General features: G+C 42.4%; 1 protein-coding gene and 1 non-coding gene across 3 annotated transcripts in view; both read left to right on the plus strand.

Moving 5' to 3' along the window:
• The first annotated feature begins 475 nt into the window (after window positions 1-475).
• Eif2b3 (eukaryotic translation initiation factor 2B subunit gamma) overlaps window positions 476-22,025 on the plus strand; it is an 83,888-nt gene continuing 62,338 nt past the window's right edge. The window contains exons 1-3 of one of the 2 annotated variants that reach the window (XM_059254816.1): window positions 476-535; window positions 4,902-5,059; window positions 10,650-10,795. In XM_059254816.1, the coding sequence (XP_059110799.1) occupies window positions 4,912-5,059; window positions 10,650-10,795 (294 nt within the window). In that variant the 5' untranslated portion in view covers window positions 476-535; window positions 4,902-4,911. Of the gene's footprint in view, window positions 588-4,901; window positions 5,060-10,649; window positions 10,796-22,025 lie in introns of both variants that reach the window. The other variant, XM_059254817.1, reaches the window with a different exon arrangement.
• On the plus strand, window positions 9,530-9,635 carry LOC131905351 (U6 spliceosomal RNA). The gene has a single exon (XR_009377883.1). It is a non-coding gene; the product is annotated as a U6 spliceosomal RNA (small nuclear RNA).

Consider the following 22,025-nt stretch of genomic DNA (forward strand, 5'->3'; position numbering starts at 1 on the left):
AATCCCAGCACCACATTAAAGAAAAAATTAACTCTTTGGCCAGGCGGTGGTGGCAGCACTCCAGAGGCAGAGGCAGGCGATCTCTGTGAGTTCGAGGCCAGTCTGGTCTACAGCGTGAGTTCCAGGACAGCCAGGGATACAAAGAGAAACCCTGTCTCGAAAAACCAAAAACCAGACCAAAACAACAACAACAAAAACCCAAAACCCACTGACGAACCAGAATTTGTAGCATCTTGGGACGGGGATACAGAATGGCAACTCCCAAACGAAAGAGACTGGACGGGACACTCAGTGAGTACTGGCCATTTATGAATGAACGAAGGGGCAGTAATACAGAGACCCCAGGCTTGCTCCGGTCAAGAGCAGGAGCGTCTTTGCTCTCCGCCATCTATCACTCGGCGCTCGTCCCTCCTTCCTGAGTCGGCCCAGCGCGTCACATCGACCTGCTCGGCCACCGCGCGCCTGCGCCATTGGCCTGTCAGGCAGAGGCGGCGTGGGGAGCGCCGGGAGCGGCCGCGGCGTGCGGGGAGCTGAGGTAAAGCCGGGGCTTGTACGGAGCCAGGCGGTGCACGAGCTGGCTGAGCAGGGTGAGCGGCGCGCGGGTGCTGGAGAGCCCGGTTCCTGTGAGGCAGGCGAGCTCGCCGCCTAGGGCCCGCGCGGGCAGACGGGGTACCGAGTCCCTGCTGGACCCGGCCAGGGAGCCATGTGTCCCAACTGGGAGACTAGAGAATCCAAGCCAACCACCTCGTGCAACAGATGGAAAAACTGAGTTTCGGGGCGGGAAGGTTCTGCTCGAAGTCACACGAAGTGAGCATCGGATCGCCTCGGTGCCGTGCTGACATCTTTCCCGTCTTGTTTATCCATCCCGCATTTGTTTGGGCTCAGGGCAGGGACTGCAGGGGATACTGTAAGGCCCCTACTCGCAGCGCTCAAAGGTTTGGCAGACCAATTACGATGCAGCGGTCGATTTTACCATTTAGGACTGGAGAAGGCAGCTTGTGCGATGTGGAAGGCATGCTTGAGATGCTGTAAACGCCTCCTGTAAAACTTGGAGGCTGTTGAGACTTACCGTCTTGGTATCCGGAGTCCTGACGGTAATATTGAGACATTGGAGTCAGCTTAGTATTATGATTAGTTAGGTGAACAATTATTCTTGTTTCTTAGGCTGCATTTTTTAAACCCAGAGATTGAGAACTCTAGATTCTAGCCACCTGGGTTCTACATGCCTTTCTTGTTTTGTACACATTTGAGCTTCAACTCTAATGGACTGTTGTGAGGTCCACAGACGCTCATTCCACAAATAGTACCTGGCATCTGACTGGGAGTATTCTATCAACACACAGTCCCCAACTTCCGGAACTCAGTCCCCAACTTCAAAGAACTCACTCTTTTTTTTTTTTTCCCCCTCTGTGGAACAGCTCTGGCTGTCCTGAAACTCACTCTGAAGACCAGGCTGGATTTCACAGAAATCCACCTGCCTCTGCCTCCCAAGCGCTGGGGCCAAAGGCGTGCGCCACAGCCCGGCCAAGGAACTCACTCTTAACAGGGATTTAAATGATGCCTGCAATGAAGCCTGTAAAGGCTGATGCAGTCTGTACATAGTATAGTGGGAACAACTAGGGAAAGAAGTCCCATCCCTGGGGTGGGAAGAGTTAGTTGTGGCTTCGTACAGGTGAATCTCTTGCCGAGTCTTACAGTTTTACTAGTTGATTGCTAGGCCCAGGAGAAAGAAAGCCAACCGAGGGAGCAGGAGTAGCAGTGAGCCTGCAGTTCTGGCTGCTAAGGTGGTGAGACAGGAGGATCACTCGAACCAGGCACACTTGATAATCAGGTAGCGGTACTAGATTCGAAAGCATCAATGTGCTGACCTCTAGAGGAGTCTGGAACCACATGTCGAATGTGCTGATCTGGACTGGGGTCACATCTGGGAAAGGCCATCACGCTCTAGCTGTGGCAGCATAGTACTACCTATCCATTTAAAAAGGGCCTATAGAGGGCTGGAGAGATGGCTCAGTGGTTAAAAGCACTGGCTGCTCTTACAGAGGACGCAGGTTCATTTCCCAGCACCCAGATGGTGGCTCACAACCATCTGTAACTCCAGTGCCAGGTTATCTGACTCCATATATTCAGGCAAAACAAACATAAGATAAAATAAATCTTTTTTAAAAAGAGACTATATAGACCCAGAGTTATAGAACAGTGTGGTTCAGTTGGTATATTGGGTTTTCCATGATCTAGCCTCTGTCCCACAATATGAAACATGTATATAGTGCTTGTGATGGGATGGACATTACTTTGTATGTTTTATGTAGAATTTTTTGTTGTTGTTGTTCTTTTAATTCCTGTGCTGGGGATCTAACCTAACACCTCATACATACTAGACAAGTGAGCCCTCATTTAATCTCAACAGCTTAGTGAAATCAAAATCATAATTACCTCTATTCTAAAACAAACAAACAAGGCCAAAGCGTAGAAATTAGCTAGTTCACATATGCTAGAATTCACACTTAGTCTGGTTCCTGCATCTATGGACCTTACACCCTGTTCTAAGAAGCAAGGAGACTGAGACTTTTGTTGAGCCCTTGGTCATATCACTTGTGAGAGGGAGAACTCAGACTCAGGCCTTTTGACTCTGGAGGGTCTGTTCCTCTTTTCATAATATCAAATGTGATGGGAATTCTGTCGTGCCAAAGTTAAGTTCCAGTCTGAGGCAGTGCTTCTTGAAATTGAAATGACTTTACTTTTAAGTTGCTCAAGAGCCTTTACTTTGTGGCCTGTGCATACTGAATATTAAATTCTGTGGTTTAGATATTCATATGTGTAGTCTAGGACTGAATATTATTGTGATAAATGTAAATAAAACATTTGCCAATTTGATGTTAGATTTTTTTTTTCCTGAACACTGTATTTTGTGCGTTTTTAAAACTTAATTGATTCCTTGTGGATTTCACATCATGCATCCCGATCCCACTCATATCCCTGTGTATTTTATACTTTTAATAAAATGATTGCGTAATTTGTAAGTAAAAAAATATCTCCAGGTGTTAATCAGTAGGGATTCATGACCTTTCAAGGTTAAATAGTTTATTTTCTTACCTTTTTTTTTTTTTGTCTTCAAAACACAATTTTTCTATATAGCCTTGTCTGTGCTGGAACTCGCTCTGTAGACCAGGCTGTCCTCAAATTCGGAGATCCACCTGCCTCTGCCTCTCGAGTGCTGGAATTAAAGGCGTGTGCCGCCACCAACCCCAACCCCCCTCCCCCTCATCCCGGCTTTATTTTCTTATCTTGACTTTGGAAAAGAGAATTAACAATTTGGATTGTTTCTCCAAGAATAAGCTCCATTGTCAGCCTTCGTTTGTGTTTAGGGAGTTCTCTGTAACTGAGCTTATGAGAAGACTAGAGTAGATGACTGAATTACTGGGAGAGTCTTCAGTCGGCTTTATACTTTCGGATGTCCAAATGTTTTCAAGGAATAAGAGTCCATATTTTAGAAATCCACTTGGTAACTCTTAACTTCTTCAGAATCAGACCCATCTTTACTTTCCTGTAAAGCAGTGGTTCTCAACCTGCCTGAGGCTGGGACCCTTTTAATACAGTTTCTCATGCTGTGGTGACCCCCAACCATAAAATTATTTTCGTTGCTACTTCATAACTGTAATTTAGCTACTGTTATGAATCATAATGTAAATATTTTTGGAGATAGAGGGTTGACAAGGGGTCAAGACCCACTGGTTGAGAAATGATTTTGTAAAAACCTCCCTGTGTTTTGGAAGACATAAGTATTCTCTTCACTCTGTTCACTGTATCTTGGAGACATCCCTTTCATTGTACTATGGCAATATATTGTAATTTGCTGAATTTGTTGTCATCCTCTTTTGAGGGGGTTATAATTTTTCATGTGGGGGGATTATAATATAATTACATTGTTTTCCCATTTCCTTTGTTCCCTCCAACTCAACCATTTTGCCTGTTTTGCTCTCTTTCAAATTCACGGCTTCTTTTTCTTTAATTTTGTTTTGTGTGTATGAGTATTAATATGTAAACACGACCTGCTCAATCCATATAATGTTACTTATGTGTCTTCAGGACTGATCATTTGGTACTCAACATTCTTTAATTGCCTGTAGTTTTTTTTAGGGTTGAGGCCTTTTGGTTTTCCCTCTCAGATGTTAGTGTGTCTATTGGTGTCATCCTTGTTCAGGTCTTGTTTAGGCAGCCATATTGATGACGCTTCATGGGTGTATCGTCTCTGGTATATTTAGGAGACATGATCCCACAGCAAACTTCCTGTCCCTGTCTTTTTGCCCCGTCTTCCTGTCTTCCTTAATGATCCCTGACCCTTAGCTGCCAGATTAGGTATTAGTTGGGCCTGGGCTCCACAACTCTGTTTTGATCAGTTATGGTTGTCTGTACTGGTCTGAGTCTTTTGCGAAGGGAAGTTTCCTTGGTGAGGGGTGAGAACTACAGTTCTCCAGCTAGACCCTGGGAGAAGCTTGTGTTTTTCAGACAAGTTCTTACTATATAGTTTTGGCTGTCCCTATGTTGACCAGGCTAGCCCTGAACGCATGGAGCTCTGCCTGCCTCTGACTCCTGAATGCTGAGATTAAAGGCATACACCACTACCACTGGCACTTGAACTTGTATTTTCTTAAACAACTCAAGGGCAAGGGCCAGATGTCTATAATTTATATTACTCTACTTTAACATCACGTTGTTAGAGAAGATGAGAAAGATGGCATTTGAACTGCAGCTAAGGAGTGTTTCATACTCTGGTAACGAAAGCAGGAAGTGATGCATCTGGTCTAAGCGGGAATTACTCATGTAAATAAAAACAGAACTAGTACTGTGTGCCATTTGATTTGTGTTCCATCTCTTCCCCCACCCTCCTGTGCTTGCAGTTTTGTAAAAATGGAGTTTCAAGCTGTAGTTATGGCCGTTGGTGGGGGATCTCGGATGACAGACTTGACTTCCAGCATCCCCAAGCCTCTGCTTCCAGTTGGAAACAAACCTTTAATTTGGTACCCACTGAACCTGCTTGAGCGTGTTGGATTTGAAGGTGAGCTGTGCTGACGATAGATGCAGTCATAAAACTTTGAGTGTGTTTGATCCCAATAATTTGTCCGCATTATGAGAGTGAAAGAGGAGAGATGATAGCAGACTAGAGCTGAAGTTTGCTGGAGACTGGACGCCTAAGTTGGGGACCCAGGAGTACCCTTTTGCTATATGGGAAAAAATGAGAACATAGTGCTAAATATTGCTGTTAAAGAGGGGGGTTCTCCACGGTGATCCAACACGGGCCCTGTAAGGCTATCAGAAAGACAAGATTGGGAATCTAACTGCCTGGTTGTCAGTACTTGCTGAGACTCTGTGATGTGCGAGGTAATATTTTAAGCATGAGAACAGAAGATTGAAAAGACAGCTCAGGCACTGACTTCTAGAACCTTCCTTAAAATCAGGTAGGAAAAGTTGTTGCTTACTTCTCTCTTGGGTCAGATTAGATGATGCTATCAAATGAGAAACAGAATATGAGACAGGGAACAGGTCTGAACAGAGATAATGAGTAGATCTTTGGCCATATTGAGTTTGAGGTATCATTAAGTAGAATGAATCAGAATGCAATAAATCAGGGCCCAGACTGCTGCAAGAGAGTTCATTCAACCGTGAGAGTTAGACAGACCCACGCACGCTTCTGTGCGGTAGTCTAGAGGACGCTGCTTTCAAGAGATTTATTTTAAAGATTTTCTTTTCTTTTTTTTTTTAATTTTTATTTAACTTTATTTTATGTGCATTTGTGTAAAGGTGTCAGACCCCCGGAACTAGAGTTACAGACCATTGTGAGCTGCCATGTGGGTGCTGGGAATTGAACCCAGGTCCTCTGGAAGAGCAGCAAGTGCTCTTAACCTTTGAGCAATCTTTCCAGCCCCAAGAAAGAAAATCAGTTCAGTTCCCGTACCCACATGGTAGCTCAGACCTCACAGCCCACAGCGAATCGTCTGTAACTTTAGCTTCAGGGAATCTGGTATTCTGTTCTGGTCTCTGAGGGCACTTCATATGTATGCACACAGATACACACATAACACACATAAAAATAAACCCTTTCTATTATTTGTTTTAATATTTTTTTAGGTTTATTTATTTTATTTTATGAGTATGAGTGTTTTTGCCTGCATGTATTTATGTGCACCGAGTGCATGCCTGGTGCCCACAGAGATCAGAAGAGGGTGTCAGATCCCTTAGAATTGGAGTTATGGGCTAGGTAGGGGTGGCACACACCTTTAATTACAGCACTTGGGAGTCAGAGGTGGGCAGAATTTCTGTGAAATTGAGGCCAGCCTGGTCCACAAATGGAGTTCCAGGATAGCCAAGGCTACACAGAGAAGCCCTGTCTCAAAAAACCAAAAATAAATAAATAAATAATAAAAATAATAAAAGGGAATTGGAATTATGGATGGTTGTGAGCTGCCATGTGGGTGCTAGGAATTAAACCCTGGTTTTCTGAGAGCAACAAGTGCTCTTAACCACTGAGCCATCTCTCCAGCCCCTAAATCCCATCTTTCTTTTTGGGAAGTATAGGCATGGGTGTGCAAATGTAGGTCAAAGCGCAACCTTCGAGAATTTCCATCATGTGGGTACTTGAGGTTGAACTCAGAGTCGGGCTTGACAGCAAGCACTAAGCCAGCTTACCAGCCCTATAGACTCTTTTTTGCTATTGTTTTAAGAGGCCCATCTTACAGATTTAGGAGTTTATTGGATACTCCAATACATTTTTAAATAGTTTATTATTGACTGGTGGTGATATAAGCTTGTAGTCCTACCTACTAAGGAGGCCGAGGCTGTGTTCAGTGACAGCCTGGAAAACCAAAAGGGTCCTTATCTCTAGAAAAATGGAATAAGATATCCTACTTTCCTTTAGTAACTTTGTAGGTTATTTATTTGTTTGTTTATTTATTTGTTTATTTATTTAATTTCAAGGCAGGGTTTATCTGTGTAGTTTTGGTGCTTGTCCTGGATCTTGCTCTGTAGACCACGCTGGCCTCGAACTCACAGAGATCCGCCTGGTTCTGCCTCCCAAGTGCTGGGATTAAAGGCGTGCACCACTGCCACCTGACAATTAAATAATTTTTGAGACAGGGTTTCAAACTTGTGTAGTAAAGGATGACCTCAGTCCTCCTACATGTACTTTCTGAGTTCTGGGATTATAGACATGTGCCACCAAACTAAATTTTATGCAGTGCTGGGGTAGAATACATGATTTCATGCATATAGAGACCAACCGAACTATATCCACAGCCCTAAATGTAGAATTTTTAACATTTTGTGTACACTTATTTAGTATGTGTGTACCTAAGTATGTGTATGCATACATGCTGTGGCTCATGTGTGGAGGTCAGAGGACAATTTTTTGGAGTCAGGAGTTCCATATAGTGGAGTCCTTCCACTATATGGGCTCAGGTCATTGGGCTCAAGTAAGCGCTCTTTCATCTCACCAGCCCCTGCTTTTCTCTCTCTCTCTCTCTCTCTCTCTCTCTCTCTCTCTCTCTCTCTAAATATATATATAATATATGTGTATATATATGTATACATATTTATTATATATAAAATTAATATTTTATAACAACTAATGTGGGATCCTCAAGACTGCTAGGTAAACGATTTACCATTGAGCTATATCCCCCATCCCTCTTTAAGTTGCTAAAGCTATCCTTGAATTCATTTTGCAGTCAGACAGATCTTGAATTTATAATCTTGCTGCCTCAGCTTCCCAAATAGCTAGGTTTTCAGGCCCACATCACCACCTGGTAAAACTAAGGCTGACCTCAAAATCACTATGTATACCAGCTAGGTTCAAACTCATAATCTCCTGGAAGGTTTTTCCAGTCCTACCCAGCCCCGAGGTCCTTCAGCCACTTATAAAATAATCATTCAGAGGCTTAATATTAATTACCAATTGTATAGTCTATGGCAGGCTTCTTGCTAGCTAGCTCTTACAACTTAACCCATAACTATTAATCTAGGTATGTATTGCCATGTGTTCCATGGCTTTACCTGCGTCCCATTACATGTTGCTCCTTGGGTGGCTGGCTCACGTCATCCCCATTCTGCCTTTCTCTTTCCTGTCTCCTTGGATTTCCCACTTGCTTCTAAGCTGCCTTGACATAGGCCAAAACAGCTTTATTTATTAGCCAATGGGAGCAGCACATATTCATAGCATACAGAAAGACATCCCACAGCAATCTCCTGCTTCAGCCTGTAGAGAGCTAGGATTACAAATGTGCTCCACAATATCTACCAAACAGAGTTGACATCTGGTGTACTCTGCTTCAACCACACTTGATCTTAGCATCACTCAAAGATTGTTTTATTTTATTATTAATGGCAAGGAAGATTTTGTGGTCTTTTTTCTGTATCTAGTTTATCTTTGGAATGCCAGCATCATTTGCTTGCTTGCTTTGTTAGTTTGGGGAGTGATTTTTTTTTTTTTGGTTTTTGTTTTGTTTTGTTCTGTTTTGCTTTGTTTTGTTCTTTTGAGACAGGGTCTCTTTACATCACCCTGGCTGACCTGGAACTCACTATGTAACCTGGGCTAGTCTTTTTTTTTTCCCCCCCCCCGGAGCTGAGGATCGAACCCAGGGCATTGAGCTTACTAGGCAAGCGCTACCGCTGAGCTAAATCCCCAACCCCTTTGGGCTGGTCTTGAATTCACAGAGATCTGCTTGCCTCTCCCTCCTGAGTGCTGGGATTAAATTCATGCACCACCACAACTGGACAGTTTTGTTTTTATATTATGTATTTTGGTGTCTGTTTGCATATATGTGTATGCACTACATGCACACAATACCTACAAAAGACAGTGTTGGATACCCGGAAACTGTAGTTACAGGTGGTTATGAGCCCTTATTTGGGTACTGGGAACTAAACCCAATTCCTCTGTAAGAGTAGCAAATGCTCTTAATGGTGGAGCCGTCTTTCCATCCCCTATGTGTTCTTACTTTCCAAGTGTGATTGTTGTAAGAATTCATTGAAAGCATGCATCTAAAACAAGGTGAGGGCCAGTGAGATGGCTTAGTAGGTAAAAGCTACCTAGCAACCTTAGTTCAATCTTGGGAACCCCAGTAAAACTGGATGAGAAGAGCACACCCCACAAAGTAGTCCTGATCTCCACAAGTGTGCTGTGGCAAGTGTGTCCACACACATGCACAAGCATGCACATGAGAGTGTGCACCAACACATTTTTTTAATGTAATGCTAAGAGGTGGAGGATAGATTTGGGAGGAGTTGGTAAATATGATCAAAATATATGCATGTATGAAATTCTCAAATTAATAAAATAATTGCATTAAAAATTTAAATCAGCCAGGCGTAGTGGAGCATGCCTTTAGTCCTAGTTCTCCGGAGGCAGAGGCAGTTGGATCTCTGAATTCAAGGCCAGCCTCGTCTACAGAGTGAGTTTCTGGACAGCCAAGGCTGTTACATAGAGAAACTCTGTCTCAAAAAACAAACAAACAAACAAACAAAATTGAAGACAGTGCTTGCTTCAGCAGCACATATACTAAAATTGGACGCTACAGAGAAGATTAGCATGGCCCCTGCATAAGGATGTCAGGCAAATTTGTGAAGCAGTCCATTTTTTTTCTCCTTCCTGCCTTCCCGCACCCTGGATGAATGGGTTTTGTAATCAACTGTTACTTTGAATTAGTTGTTACTGTTTTCCTGTGAAGCAGAGGCTTTGGATGTGGGAGGTAAAGGCCGTAGTTGTTGCTCCAGTCCCTCCCTCCCTCGTCACTGCCTGGTTTTCCTGTGACTCAGGCAGGTTTTGGTCTTATGCCTTGCTGCAGAAAAGGAAAGAAAGGAAGAAAAGGAGCCTCAAGAGATTGCACAGAACTGGCTGGTTCTTAGGAGTCGTTTTCTTTCTTCCCCTTGAGGGGAAACAGCTGTTTTCACTGGTACATTTAAAGTCCTTCAACTGTAGGGTGCTGCGAGTTCTGGACAAGTGCCACTGCATCACAGAATGCTCAGAGGGGCTGAGCTTCTTCACCCTGAAGATGAAGTTCACTGTTGGCCACTGGTGTTTTAAGAATATTGGTGCTACATGTAGGAACTGCATGATTAACCCGTTCAACCTGTGACTGGTGATGTTGTCCTGTCATTTTCAGACACTAAATATGGAGTGACTGGTGATGTTGTCCTGTCATTTTCAGACACTAAATATGGAGTGACTGGTGATGTTGTCCTGTCATTTTCAGACACTAAATATGGAGTGACTGGTGATGTTGTCCTGTCATTTTCAGACACTAAATATGGAGTGGGAGGGCAGATGTAAAAAAAACTTGTACAATTTTAACATATTACAATTAAATGCAAGCTGGTTTTCCATTTAAAAAAATAAAACACCTTGAAAAGGCTTAGTAATATTAGCAGTTATTATTTTTGAATTTGAATTTGTGAGACAAGTTCTCATTTAGTCCATGCTGGTCTTGAACTTGATGTGTAAACGAGGATGGCCTTGTTCCTGAGCTTCCTCTCTCAACCTCTAGAGTACTGGATTGCAAGCATATGCTACCACAACAGAGCACATTTGACTGACAATTGAACTTGTCTCAGTGAATGAATTTCTGCATTTGTCTGTTATTTCTTTCATCCTATAGAAGTCATTGTGATTACAACCAAAGATGTCCAAAAGGCTCTCTGCACAGAATTCAAGACGAAAATGAAACTAGATATTGTGTGCATTCCTGATGAGGATGACATGGGAACTGCAGATTCTCTACGCCGCATATATCCAAAACTTAAGGTGAAAAACTATTTCTTGCCCCTTGTTTTTATTGAAGATAATATATTGTTTGGCAGTGCTTTATAGTTTACAAAAAACTTTGTTTTTAGACAGGGTCTCACTAGATAGCACTGGCTGGTGCAATGTAGATCAGGCTGGCTGAAAACTCACAGAGATCTGCCTGCCTTTGTCTCCTGGGTACTTGGATTAAAGACATGTACCACCATACCTGGCCTTAGTCTTCAAGACTTAAAAAATATATTTTCTTTTTTGTTTGTTTTGAGACAGAGTTTCATGTAGCTGAGGATGACCTTAAACTCTTGATTCTCTTGCCTCTACTTCCCAAGTGCTGGGATTACAGGCTTGTACCAACAAAGCTAGTTTAATATATCTTTATATCACATTCATTGTTGCCCACTTACTCTTTAACTGCTCTTTGGTTTGGTTTGGTTACTAGTAAAGATTTAGAAATTTAGTCAACATAGTTTGCTTTCCAAGTAATAATATATCCATTTTTGAGACACAGTCTCACTTTGCAGCCAGCCTGGAATGGAATTCTCTGTGGTCCAGGCTTGCATTGACTTCGTGGTGATCCTGTCTCAGCTTCCCGAATTCAGGGATTGAAGGTATGCACCTGGCTTAAAATAAAATCTTTGGCCAGGTGGTGGTGGCCCACACCTTTGATGCAGAGCCATTTTAGTGGCAGAGGTGGATCTCTGAGTTAGAGTACAGCCTGGTCTACAGAGAGTTCTAGGATAGCTAGGGCTGTTACAAAGGGAAACCCTGCCTCAAAATACAACAACAACAAAAAGAAAAGCAATTACTTTTAAAAATCAATTCGTGTGTGTGTGTGTGTGTGTGTGTGTGTGTGTGTGTGTGTATTTGTGATGTCCATGTGAAAGTCAAAGGAGAGCTCTCTGCTGTGGCTCCTCCGTGCCGTCTTAATGAGGCAAGGCTCTCACTTCAGCTGCTGCGCTGCTTCCCTCCGCCTGACAGCCCAGGAGCATCGCTCAAGTGCTGGGATTTCTGGCTTGTGGCACTCCAGCTGTCCGGCTTCTTATGTGGGTTCCAGGGATCAAACCCGGGTCAGGCTTGTGAGGCTAGCATGCTAACCCGAGTTGTCTCCCTAGTGCTGTTCTGCTTTGTTTTGAGGCTTTCTTCAAAGTTGCCATCCTGCTGCTGGAGGATGTACCCTGGATTGCCTCGCTTCAGAGTCTATCGTTAACTGTCCTCTGTCTTTCCAAGAGGAGCATTGTTTCCCATGTGATCATCCTCTGGGGAACCATCAGTTTCCTCCTCTCTAGCTGTAACCTGAGCCTGTGCAGAACTGCTCTAGGCTTGGCTTTGCCGCCTGTCTGAGAATTTCCTCTTCTTTCCTGTGTTGCCTGCCCTTGTGCCTAGATTTCACTTTCCACCATTCTTGGTTTATTCCCTGATTTCTGAAGAACCCAGGCCTTATTGGCTTTTTAAAGAAAATACATGAAAGATTAATGTTTCGAGAATTTTCATGCTTGAAAAGTTTATTTCACCCTTATTCTTGAGTGATGACTTAGATTTTATAGAATTCTGAGTTGGTTATAATTTTTTAGAATTTTTTTCACACTAAGCACATGAAAACAGTACAAGAAAGGTTTCCTTAAGATCTTCTCCCCTTCCCACAGTCTTCTCTTTCTGCGGCCTCATTCATGCTTAGGCTTATTACTTCAAACTCTGCCTTGAAACAACTTCTCTAACCACATCTGTGACTCTGATCCTTAAAAACCCCAGTTAAGGTTTCAGCTAATTTTCCAGAATTTTTAGATGATCTAATCCACCAGTTTTCCAACACCAGAATCCTCCATAGTGAGTATTTTAAGTGCAGGTTCCTTTATCCCTACCCCCACCCCAGTCATACTCTGGGGTGCATGTACCTTCATCTTCATTTTACAGTTGGGGAAAGTGTGTCTTGGAAGCTCCAGTGCTGTTTGGAGTGTAGGGAGAGAGAGAGCATACATTAGTGCCAGAGTCTTGGTTGATGCATTGAGTAACCAAAGCATTGAAACTATTCTGTCTTCTGGGTACAGCCAGGTGGCGCATGACCCAGTGAAAATTGTGATTTTATTTGAGAGTACAGTAGTGGGTGGGGTGGGTTGGAATTCCTAAGAAGTCAGGCGTGTACCAGGCGCCCTCTAGAGGAGCTGTTGGAAGTGCGGCGAGAATCTGCCTGTTGTGTTAGGAAAGCTTTACTTCTAATTAGGTCTAGCACAAAGGGTGAGAGTTTGTGATGGTGGAGGTGTGAGGAAGATACCTGGGATTATTTTAAACCCTTGTTATGTAAAGATCTCCCCCAGTATACCCTTAAACGTCTGAAACTTTAACTTTTACACGTGTTTATATTTGTTGGGAATTTACCAAGAATACATATCAGTTAAATAACAATACATGCCCCGCCCCCAAGCCTAATTAAGGTTTGATTTTTTGTTTGTTTTTGGTTTGGATTTTGGGTTTTTGTTTGTTCGTTTGTTTGTTTTGGGGTTTTTGAGACAGGGTTTCTCTGTATAGCCCTGGCTGTCCTGGAACTAACAGAGTGCTGGGATTAAAGGTATGTGCCACCACTGCCCAGCTCTCTTTTTCTGTAAAGACATCGTTTTGCTGTCTCTCCTTGGCTGGCCTGTAACTCAATGAAGAGACCAAGGTGGCTTCAGATTTGTGGTCACCTCCTGTTGCTGACTCCCACGTTCTGGGATTTCAAGCATGGACCGCCACACCTGACAAGGTTTAGTTTAAAAACAAAACTTTAAAAAAAAGAAAAATAAACTATTTCAGGGAGAAAGATCCAGCAGGTGGAAAATGGGAGGAGGGATTGAAAGCAACCAAGGCCAGCATTGTGTTAGCAGCTAATTGTTTACACATAAGAAGTGGAAGGGGTGAGGGTTGAGAGCAACAGAGGCCTGTTCTTGTAGTAACCACTAATTATTCACATGTCTCTACCTGGAACCTGCCTGAGCACTTCTCAGGATACTTGGATTTCATACAGTACACAGTATATCTGAGAAAGTAAGTTTATTACTTTGGAAATTTAATACCTGTTCTTAGAGACTGCCCTGAAGTAGAATTAGTTTATTAGCCAATTATGGTCACAAGGATGTCAAGTTTATTTTCCATAGGGTTAACCAGAACATTTGTTCTGAAGATCTCAAGAGTGTTCATACCTAGATCTAGATCTCTAATCCACACAGCCACTTTGAAAGATACACAACATGAATTTGCTTTAGAAACTTGACCTATTTAGAGAGCTTAAATAACCTACTCCAAAGCACATACCTGCCTGGGTGCTGATCCAAAGCTAGACCCTGTCCTTGAGAGGTCTTTGGTTTTCCTTTTGCTTTTGAGTTTTGGCTTTTTGAGACAGAATCTTGTCATTAGCCTGGGCTAGCCCCTGACTCTCAGCCTTAGCCTTCTGAGTGCAGTACCATGCCTGACATTATCCCTGAGTTTTTTTTGTTTTGATTTTTGTTGTTGTTTTGTTACTTTTTTTTTGTTCTTTATTTTTCTTTATTTATTATGTATACAGTGTTCTGTCTGCATATATGCCTGTTGGCCAGAAGAGGGCGCCAGATCTCATAACAGATGGCTGTGAGCCACCATGTGGTTGCTGGGAATTGAACTCAGGACCTTTGGAAGAGCAGCCAGGGCTTTTCACCACTGAGTCATCTCTCCAGCCCCCTGAGTTTTGTTATATACTTGTACCCATTGCTTCTACTTCCCAAAGTGTAAGTTTCATTTAAAAATTAGCAGTCTCAAGATGGCATACGCCTTTAATCCCAGCACTCAGGAGGCAGAGGCTGGCAGATCTCTGTGAGTTCAAGGCTAGCCTGGTCTACAGAGTGAGTTCCAGGACAGCCAAGGTTATTACACATAAAAACCCTGTTTCAGAAAGAAAAAATTAGTAGTATCCGGTAGCACTCATGTAGAATCCTTGACCTGCAAGTGTACACCTCTTGTTTCTTTGTATCTTTGTCTTCAATGAAGGGAAGTCTGGTCCTTCATACCGACTTGCTGTGTAGCCGAGGGGGACCTTGAATTCCTGATCCTTCTGTTCCTACCTCCCAAGTGATGGAATACAGGCGTATGTCACCATACCCAGCTGGGATTCGAGTATTATAGGAAGACGATCCTGTGTCTAAGGGCATATGAACGAGAAGCCTGTCAAAGTCGGGGTATAGTCTGTGCTCAGCATATAAAAACTGAGTGACTCCTTGGATAGTGAGCCAGATCTGCATTTGAGCCTTTTGCCTTTCTGAGGTCATTGGTGCTCTTCTTGCCCTTTAGAAACCAAGTTCGGTTATTCCTTAGATAAGTGTTTTAGGAGCAGGCTAGTGAGGAGTATTTGAGAGGCCTAAGTAGACCAGATCTATAGTAGAGTAGCCTGTGTTTTAAGCATTTACCTTATGTTACAGGTCTCATTGCTTCTCTTAATTTAAAAGTGGCAGAGTTGGTAATTCTCTGGTTAACCTACACAGGAATTTTTCTGCAGCCGCAGGCAAACCTCATTTGCTCTCTGCCTCAGTTTCACAACCCAGAAAGCAGGAGTAATGATCCCAGCACACTAGCCGTTAGAGGTCTAGTTATTTAAATCCTTTGATGTAGAAGAAGGACTATTGTTATATGTTCTATGAAACAGCAAACGTGCTATAACAAAGAGCAAATTATGATGAAATCCCCTGGAGACAGCTTATTAGAAAAATTGAATAAACATTCTATTTTTAGATGTGTAAAAGCTAAAGGTAAGTTATTTTCAGTTGAGTGTTTGATGTCCTTATCAAGTTACAAATCTCCGTCAGTCTTTCCTGGAACCTTTCATTTTGCCCAAGGTTTTGTTTTTGTCAGATTTCTATCTGTTTGGAAAAAGTAAGTATAATTTGGTCAAGGGAGGATCTGAGAACTTGGTCCTGACTTGCCTAAAGACTTTTTGTAAGTGGTAAACTTTCTTCTGATGATTGCTTTGGTGGGCTGAATTATATCCCTGAGGATTGCTTCTTTGCTACTACTCTTAGCACCTTGAAAATTCCAGGTGTTACAACAGAAACAGACTGAGGTTTTCAAAGCCTTTTTATTAGTATTATTTTTTCCTTTTTCTTCTTCTCACTTTAAGAATGCGCAATAGAACTTTTCCCTCGCTTGTACTAATCTCGTAGATCCACAGCTTGAAATGTTTCCATTCAATTGTCTCTCTCCTTGCTGCTGAATAGAAATCTGGTCTCTGGGGTGGGACTGCTACAGCCCCGTATTTCGTTTGGTAAGCCAGCAAACTGTAAAACTTTGTTTTTCAGCTTGAGTGTTTTCTTTCCCTGTGGGGAGCCCTTTCATGAAACAAAGGGCTGTAGGGTAGTGGGGACTGGTATACGCTAGGAATTTTGATAGAGAGCATAGACTGTCATCACCAACTTCATCGGTGGGTAACAAGCATCCTATTTGATTTTGACATCTGGAAGCTCCTGTTAAGATGGCTTATCCTACTCTGAATCGTGAGATGAAATTTAGATAACTAGTAGAATGGTCCAGTACTGTTTGGGTAAATTTAGTAAGCATTCTGTTACCATGACCAAGGAATTCCTCTGAAGGAGCCTTTACCTATTCAGACTCATAACTTATACTCATCTCTTCCTAGAAGCCTTCCCTGAATTCTTTTTTGTTTGTTTGTTTGTTTTTTGTTTTTTGTTTTTTCGAGACAGAGTTTCTCTGTATTGTTTTGGTACCTTTCCTGGATGTCACTCTGTAGACCAGGCTGGCCTCGAACTCACAGAGAGAGATCCGCCTTGCTCTGCCTCCCAAGTGCCCAGCTCTTCCCTGAATTCTTACAACCAAGTTTGGTGGTTTGGTGTCTTTTTTTTTTTTTTTTTTTTTTTTTTTTTTTTGGTTTTTCGAGACAGGGTTTCTCTGTGTAGTTTTGGTGGCTGTCCTGGATCTCACTCTGTAGACCAGGCTGGCCTCGAACTCACAGAGATCCGCCTGTCTCTGCCTCCCGAGTACTGGGATTAAAGGCGTGCGCCACCACCGCCTGGCCAAGAAATGGGTGAGCTGAGAGTGGTGGCACACACCTTTTTTTTTTTTTTTTTTTTTTAAGAGATGAAAAATGTCGTATCATGGGGCTGGGTGTGGAGGTAGCTCAGCCAGTATAGTGCCTGCTGGGCAAGCATCAGGACCCAAGTTTGGATCCCTGGCTCCCATGTAAGAAGCCAGGCACAGCAGAGTGTAACTGCAACCCCAACACTGGCAGACAGAGACAGGTGGACCCCTGTAACTCATTGGCTGACTAACCTATCCACATCAATAGCACCAGGTTCAGTAAGGGATTGTATCAGGAAGACACCTGGCAGTGAGCCCTGACCTCTACCTGAGCTCATACCTATATACACATGCATATGCATATACCACACACACAGAGTGGAGTATCATTATCTCTGTCTGTCAGACTTTGTTTTTCGAAACAGAGTCTCTCTATAGCCCTGGTATACCAGATCTCACTGTGTACAACAAGCTAACCTTGAACTCAGAGCTTCACCTGCCTCTGCCTCCCAAATGCTGAGATAAAAGATGTGCACCACCACACCCTTTTCTGTGTGTTAGAATTTGGACTAGAGCTGTCTCTGGGTCTGGTATAAAGAACACCTTAAATGAATAAATGTCAGATAGAGAAACCCTGTCTCAACACACACACACATATGTGTGTATGTGTATATGTATGCATGTATATGTGTATAAAAATAGAGATGTTATATGCTTGGTATAAATATATATGTATATATTGGTTTGTTTTTCTTTTCTTTTTTTTCTTTCTTGTTTTGTTTTTTTGAGACAAGGTTTCTCTGTGTAACTTCCCTGGCTGTCCTGGAACTCAATCTGTAGACCAGGCTAGCCTTGAACTCACAGAGATCCACCTGGTGTCTCTGCCTCCCAAGTGCTGGGATTAAAGGCCTGCCCCACCATGCCCATTTTGTTTGTTTGTTTGTTTGTCTGTTTTTATAAAAACAAAACAAATAGTATATCTGCCCTAAAAGAACAAGTTGAGCTATTAGTAGCAGGTAAAGTGCAGCCATTGGCTCCAAACTGGAATTTTTAGGAATGGATCCCTAATAATACTTGATTACTCAGGCTATTGCCAACAAGGTGTTGAGAGACAGTTTTTAATGATCAAACTGGAGTAGTAATGTTCTTCTAAATGAATCTAAATGGATCTTTGTCCCTAATGATTTATTTGTGCCTCACCAGGTATCCCATATATGGATTTTGTTTTGTTTTTTGTTTTTGAGACTGGGTCTCCTTGTGAGATCCTGGCTGGCCTGGAACTCACAGAAATCCACCTGCCCTTGCCTCCCAAGTGTTGGGTTAAAGGTATATATCATCACACCAGCTATATATGTCTTCTTATCCCCTCTCTTCCCTCCCATTATGGTTTTTTGTTTGCTTTTTGTCTTTTGTTTTTGTTTTTCAAGACAGGGTTTCTCTGTGTAACAGCCCTGGCTGTCCTGGAACTCTCTTTGTAGACCAGGCTGGCCTTGAACTCACAGAGATCCACCTGCTTCTGCCTCCCCAGTGCTGGGATTAGAGGCATGTGACATCACTGCCCAGCTCCATTATGTATTTTTAACTAATTAATAATTTTTTAGTGTGTGTGCGCGAGAGAGAGAGAGAGAGAGAGAGAGAGAGAGAAAGAGAGAGAGAGAGAGAGAGAGAGAGAGAGAGAGAGAGAGAGAGAGAGAGAGAGAGAGAGAGAGTGTTTGCAGGTACCTTTGGAGGCCAGAAGAGGGCATCAGATCCCCTGGAGTTAGAGTTACAGGCCACCAATGAGCCACCTCAGGCCCTCTAAAGGACAAGTGCTCATAATCATGTCACCTTCCTAAGACCTTGAGATATGTCATTATGTTATTTGTTGAGTTCTTTCTGGGTGTTAGTATGGTGAGTTTTTTATTTTTAAAACTATCTATTTATTTATTTATGTGGAGGCTGTATATGAGGGGTTATATGCCTGTCAGGGCATATGTGTGGAGGTCAGAGGACATCTCGGAGGAGTTAGTTCTCTCCTCCCCTCATGTGGGTCCCAAGAATCTTAGTTTATCAGGCTTGGTGGCAATACCCTTACCTTCTAAGCCATCTTGCTGACCCTGTTTCTGTTTAAGTACTGATAACTATAAACTTAGAACTAAGTTTCCATAAACTTAGAAACTGGTTTCTCTAGCTATTGATTCTAGTTTTGTGATCCAAATAAGTTGCAATAAATTATTTCCAGTTTTTGTGATTGTTAAAATTTGCTTTATGGCCTAAAAAATGTAATCTCTTTTGGGGACCATTCCACAGGCTGCATGAAAAATGTGTATTCTGCAGCTGTTAGATGAACTATTCTGTAGATATCTGTAAGTCCATTTGCTGGCTGATCCAGTTTAATTCTGAAGGGTTTTTTGTTGATTTTTTTCAATTTGGATGAGCTGTCTAGATGAATGTGGAGTGCTGAAGTTACCTGTTTGTCCTTCGTGTCCAGTAGTATTTATTTTATGAAATTGATTGTACCAGTGTATAATGTATATGTACTCATATTTGTAGTCATTAAAATCCTGATGGATTGTTTTCTTTATTACTATGCAGTGACCTTTTTGTACATGTGTGCTTATGTCTGTATGTATACACGTTTGTGTGTGTGTGGGCACAAGTATGTGCAGGTGTTTTGGTATTTATTTACTTGCAGGGCTTGAAATATATTGTTCTGTGTTTTCCTGGCTAATTGTTTTTTTGGGTTTTTTGTTGTTGTTGTTGTTGTGGGTTTATTTGTTTGTTTGTTTTTTTTTTAAAGATTTATTTATTTTGTATACAGCATGTATGACTACAAGTCAGAAGAGGGCGCCAGATCTCATTACAGATGGTTGTGAGCCACCATGTGGTTGCTGGGAATTGAACTCAGGACCTCTGGAAGAGCAGTCGGTGCTCTTAACCTCTGAGCCATCTCTCCAGCCCCCTGTTTTGTTTTTTGACACAAGGTCTCTCTCTTTAGATCAGGCTGGATTCAAACTCACAGAGATCTACCTGCCTCTACCTATCAAATGCTAGGATTAAAGACGTGTGCCTCCATGCCCAGCAGAGGATAAATTTACGACTATGCCCATTGAGCCTTCACTTGAAAGCGTTTATCTAACATATCAGTCTCCATCTCTGCCCTTCAGGACAGCTGTGTGAGATTTCTTTCCTTTCAGACATCTCCTTTTTTTAAAACCTGTTTGGGGATAGCAGATTCTTCTGTATTGCTTTGGAGAACTGCCTTGTGACCTCGGTAGCCACTGACTGCCCTGTGAGTGGTCAGTTCCTACAAAGGAGGCTCTCCTGTGTCAGAATGTATGCTGTCTCAAGACGTCTCAAATTGGGTAGATTAACCTGGAGTGACATTAAACAAGGAGCAGGAGGTACAGAAGAGCTAACATTTACTGTTGCTCGTCTCCCAAACTAGGTTGAGAACTGGAGAAACAAAGAGTAACGCTTTTGGAACCTTGGGTTTGATTATGGAAACTAATAGAGGATTATCTAAACCCAGCTTCATAAACTGAGTCATAACCTCCTATGAGGGTCACATAACTGAACACAGAGGTTATGAAGGAGTTGGCAGCAGTAAAGGACTTTAAATGTATAATGGTCAAAATTTCATTTCAAAGCAAATGAGGAGCAAATCCCGAGTTTCTGACGATGCTTACTGTTGCACTGGCCAGTTTTACTTCGGCCTTGGTTCCGAACACCCATCCTGCTCCCTTCACTGTGCATGGTGTTGCGCCACACAAGACCAGTCTGTATGAGGAACTGCGGTGTTTTAGTTTTCCCTCCTGTAGAATCACAAAGGACTTCATTAATATTGTCCTACTGTCAGAGCCCGAAAGAAGGCGCTATGACAAGCCCAACACCTGGGGTTTGACCCCTGGACCCACATGGTGGGCGGAGAAGAAACAACCCCAGGTTGTCCTCTCACCCCCGTATGTACAACATGACATGTGCCCCACCCCACAATAAAATAAATAAGCGGGGCGGTGGTGGCGCATGCCTTTAATCCCAGCACAGGTGGATCTCTGTGAGTTCGAGGCCAGCCTGGTCTACAGAGAGAGATCCAGGAAAGGTGCAAAGCTACACAGAGAAACCCTGTCTCGAAAAACCAAAAAAAAAAAAATAATAATAATAAAATAATAATAATAAATACAATTTGAAAATAACAGTCAACTCTGAAAAATATTAAGGATGTTCTGAGTCCTAGAATGTCAGATATTCAGCCAGTGTTTACTTGTTTACATGAAAATAAATATGCACATACATGTCATTATTATGCAAATTTGCATAAGCAAAAATAAATTTAGTAAGTGATAATAAATTCAATTTTTTATGTTTAAAGATGCTATTTTATGGTACCTTTGAGCAAAGAATTAAATATAGGAAAATTGGGTCTGGAGAGATGGCTCAGGAGTCAAGAGCACATACTGGCCCTCCAGAGGACCTGATTCAATTCCCAGCACCCACACGGCAGCTCAAAACCGTCTGTAACTCCAGTTCCAGGGATCTGATGCCCTCTTCTGCCCTCCACAGGCACCAGGCACACATGTGGTGCACACATGTATACACATGGAAGCAATCCATCATACACTAAAATAACTTCTTAAATAAATAAATATGGGGAAATTAGAAGTCAAAAGACCAGAATGGCTGTTTAAAGAAGTTAGCTGAGATGTGTAGAGTCTAAGACTGTGCACGTGTTTGTTAATCTAGGTGAATGATGTTTTTATAAGTGCTTTCATTAGGTAATTTTTATTTTAAAAATGTTTAAAGACTAGGAAAAGGTTTTGGGGCCGTAGAAATAAAGAGGAAAACCAGAAGATGTTGGATGTGGAGTCTGGGTGGAAGAGGGAGAGTTTCAGTCTTGGATGCCAGCAAGGTTTCTGACTTCAGGCCTGGATAGTGGTGACAGTATGACAGGAAGAATATTTAGCTCTGAGTCTAAGGATTATCACTTTTTTTCTTTTCTCTCTTTTTTTTTTTTTTTTTTTGAGACAAGGTCTTACCATGTAACCCTTAGTGGCCTCAAAATCACAGAGATCAGCCTGCCTATGCCTCCAGGGTGTTGGGATAGAAGGCTTGTGCCACCACACCCAGCAATCATCCCTCTGTGCACCTACCACCCCAGTCTCAGTGAAAATAAACTGGCAGTTGGCCCTTTGCTATTAGGAACTACAGACTGGGAATTTTTTTC

Source organism: Peromyscus eremicus, chromosome 2, assembly GCF_949786415.1.
Source record: "Peromyscus eremicus chromosome 2, PerEre_H2_v1, whole genome shotgun sequence".
NCBI classification, from domain to species: Eukaryota; Metazoa; Chordata; class Mammalia; order Rodentia; family Cricetidae; genus Peromyscus; species Peromyscus eremicus.